A 3,262-nucleotide genomic window follows, 5' to 3' on the forward strand; every position below is an offset into this window, starting at 1 on the left:
CCTTCATTAGCATAGATAACTACATTTCCATTTCAGCAAAGAAGTAGAACATCCTATTACCAATCATGTCATGTTAGAATTCGTAATCACCCATCTCGTTGGATGGTAGCCCTTGCATGAATTAACACCGACAAGCCCTTTTCTTGGAGTTGTCTTATACTCAATAAGTTGGTTCTAAGTGTATACATTTGAAATTACCTGAACCCACCCGTTTACTTTCATGCACTCACTCCCTTTTTCCTATGACAGCAATGCAGCATCGTACCCTAATTTCACAGTTTACTTGAAATCCTGATCCGAAAGTAATTACTTTACTTTAATGAAATCCAAACTGACCAACAATTGACATATAAAGATGCTGCCTGCTAATAACTAGATTTTACAGGTAAAGGAACTTAGACGAAAACCAGAAAATATGACTGTAAAAATCTCTACTGTATTGCATTATCGATCAAAACTAGCCGAGGCGAGTTGAGCCAGATGGTTGGCTTGTTTTCTTTGCTCTGTCAGTTGAATGCTTGACATCTTCACATTACCAGTTTCGCGTCTTTAAATGCCATGGTCCAGTAGCTCTACAGTTGTTGCAGCATAAATGGCTGCCAGTACAGAACAAAGTTTAATTAAATACCAACACTTATTAAGGCTGGTTTGCAAATGAATTATGAGATCTTCAGAAAGTGCAATCCATGGATAATTCACAACTAACAACTTTTAGAACTGTTCAGCAGGGAGGTCAGATTGATTGCAACATTGTATGCATAATCAAGCATCAGTAAGATTTGAGTTCAGACAATATTTGGATGAATGCAACATCAAGAAATCCGGTGGAAGCTCTATGTATACTCTAGGTTCCCTTTTTTCCTCCACAAGTCCGTAGGATATCTAAAGTTAAGAAGCTGTTTGTCATAAGTTGATCAGTGACTCCAAGGTTCATTCAAGGACCTGCCACAATACATGGTGGTTGATAACTAAAGTTGCCAAAATTAAAAGGTCATGATTGCATTTGTTCAGTAATTAGAACGTGGTGTTTCTAAGTTCTTCCATACGGAATGACTCGTAAAAGAAATATAGGGATGTCAAGAAAAATTAAATCCAGATATAACCGAAGGGATAATCAGATTTTGGAAAAAAAAAAAAAAAGAATAGCACTGCATATTTAATTTATATTTAAAGTCATTTTAAGTGCATATTGGCTGCGAAGCTCCTGAAAATTAGATGTGCATATTATTTTCCATCGAAGTGCATATAGAGATCCAAAAGGTAGAAACACCAGTCAAACGCCACATAACCAAAAGATTAAAGAACATGGGGAAACAAAGACAAAAACCCCCAATAGTTCAATAGTGCATATGCTGGGTTTCTATATGTCCCTGCAAACCCAAAGATGATGTAACAAAATGTTCTAGGTTGTATCTTCCTACTAAGGTTTTTACCAAATAGATATTGTTCCACTCAAGATGCATTCTAACAATAAGCCATTAAATTGAATAAATATAAAACTAGGTCAATCAATGCCCAATCAACAATTCAATACATGAATTGAAGGCTTAAAATCAGTAACCAACTGTTGAGGGTCCTGAAACATGAATGTCAGAGAATAACTCGAACTCAGGGCATGGGAAGATACCAAAAAGGATCAATAATTAGTGAAGTGATGCGACGAAACAGTGAGTCCAACAATCTAAGTTTAATGGAATGTCCCTAAACAATGACCGCAGTAATGTTAATTCTTTAAGAATATGGCTTTCATAACCTACAACATGGCCGTTTATCAGACAGAGGTTCAACTTTACACTGCCACAGTTATGTACGCATAAAAACCTCACCAAACCAATCTCAGAAAATGTTATGGGAGCAGCACAAAGGCAACAAAAATAACAACATAAAGAGACTCCACCAGATAATTTAGGACAAATTAAAGGCTCTGCTTTCCATAGCAGCAACATATATAAGCAAGCAGTCCACTAGAATAATAATAATGGATAGTCATCTCAAGCACACATTCAGAAGAAATTCCGAAAAAAAGCTCCAAGAAGAGATCAAATAAGTAATTGCAAACAAAAGTTCAACTCATTTCAGTAACAATTTCAAGTCCAAATCCCAAAATCATTAGCTTTAAATACCTTATTCCATGACCACTTTGGCCCCGACCCCCTTCAACTTCTCGATAATTTTCTCCGCCTCCTCCTTAGACACGCCCTTCTTCAACAATGTCGGCGCCTTCTCAACCAAATCCTTAGCCTCCTTCAGACCCAAATCAGTACAAGCTCTTACTTCCTTAATAATCTTGATTTTAGCAGCTGCATCAAACCCTCCGTCCAGCTTCAAATCAAAGGCCGTCTTCTCCTTCTTCTCCTCTTCCTTTGCCGCACCTCCGGCGCTGCCGCCTTTCCCCTTAGCCATTCCCGACGCGAAGCCCATACCGGGCATCATCACTGCCATCATCGGCATTTCCTCTATCCCCATTTTCTTCCTCAACTCTTCAGTTAAATCCGAGATTTCAAGCAAAGTCAGAGAGGAGAGTTCATCGGCGATTTCCATTACGCGTGCGGAAGGGCCAGCAGGCTTGGATTCCTGAACTGAGGCTGAGAAATTTCGAATCCAATTAGGGTCCCTCCTCACTGCGGTTTCCATTGGAAGGGGTGCTGTAATTGGTTTCGGGAGATATTCGAGGGAATGAGAAATCAACCGATAAAACTGACGTCTCATTGCGAAAAATGTACTTATATTGTACAAATCTATAGCGGGACGGAAGGTATGATTGATACGAGAGAGAGCTCAAAGCAGCAAGTTGTGCTAGGGTTGATTCGTGATATAGAAGACGATGATGACTGTAGACTTGCTAAATTGGTTTCGAACCGGCCGATTCAAACCGGAACCGGTGATGAGAAGTTTACTGCTCCGATTCGGTGGATTTTGCCTGAGGCCAAATCCGATTGTAATTCACAAACCATAAGGAATAAATTAGAAAAAAATTTAGACTAGTTAAAATTTTTTAAAAAATTACATTATAAACCTTCCAAACATCTTAATCTAATAGGAACTAATAAATATTAAAAAAAATTAAAATTGGTTTACTCAATAAAAAAATTTATATACTATATTTTTTAATTAATATTATAGAAAAATATAATATATATATAAATATTATATATTTATACACAATATATAACATAAAAAAATATTTCAAAGTCAACGTACAAAACAAACACACTTTCAATCATTACAAAACTAATGTTTCTTTTTTTTGTGAAAAATAGAA

General features: G+C 36.9%; 1 protein-coding gene across 2 annotated transcripts; it reads right to left on the reverse strand.

Moving 5' to 3' along the window:
* Positions 1-518: 518 nt before the first annotated feature.
* LOC127263330 (uncharacterized) lies at positions 519-2,829 on the reverse strand. 2 transcript variants are annotated; one of them, XM_051292307.1, is made up of 2 exons: positions 2,124-2,829; positions 519-942 (listed from the first exon to the last, which is right to left on the reverse strand). In XM_051292307.1, the coding sequence occupies exon 1, from the start codon at positions 2,707-2,709 to the stop codon at positions 2,125-2,127; it is 585 nt and encodes a 194-aa protein (XP_051148264.1). In that variant the 5' UTR covers positions 2,710-2,829; the 3' UTR covers positions 519-942; position 2,124. The 2 variants fall into 2 exon arrangements, with proteins under 2 accessions (XP_051148264.1, XP_051148263.1); XM_051292306.1 differs by having other exon boundaries at positions 519-596; positions 2,124-2,824.
* Positions 2,830-3,262: the final 433 nt, after the last annotated feature.

This window comes from Andrographis paniculata, unplaced genomic scaffold (genome assembly GCF_009805555.1).
Source record: "Andrographis paniculata isolate CXL003 unplaced genomic scaffold, ASM980555v1 Contig69END, whole genome shotgun sequence".
Classification (NCBI taxonomy): Eukaryota; Viridiplantae; Streptophyta; class Magnoliopsida; order Lamiales; family Acanthaceae; genus Andrographis; species Andrographis paniculata.

Excerpts from the sequence above, each read along its gene's own strand:
- LOC127263330 (XM_051292307.1), bottom strand. The coding sequence starts at position 2,709 with ATGAGACGTCAGTTTTATCGGTTGATTTCTCATTCCCTCGAATATCTC.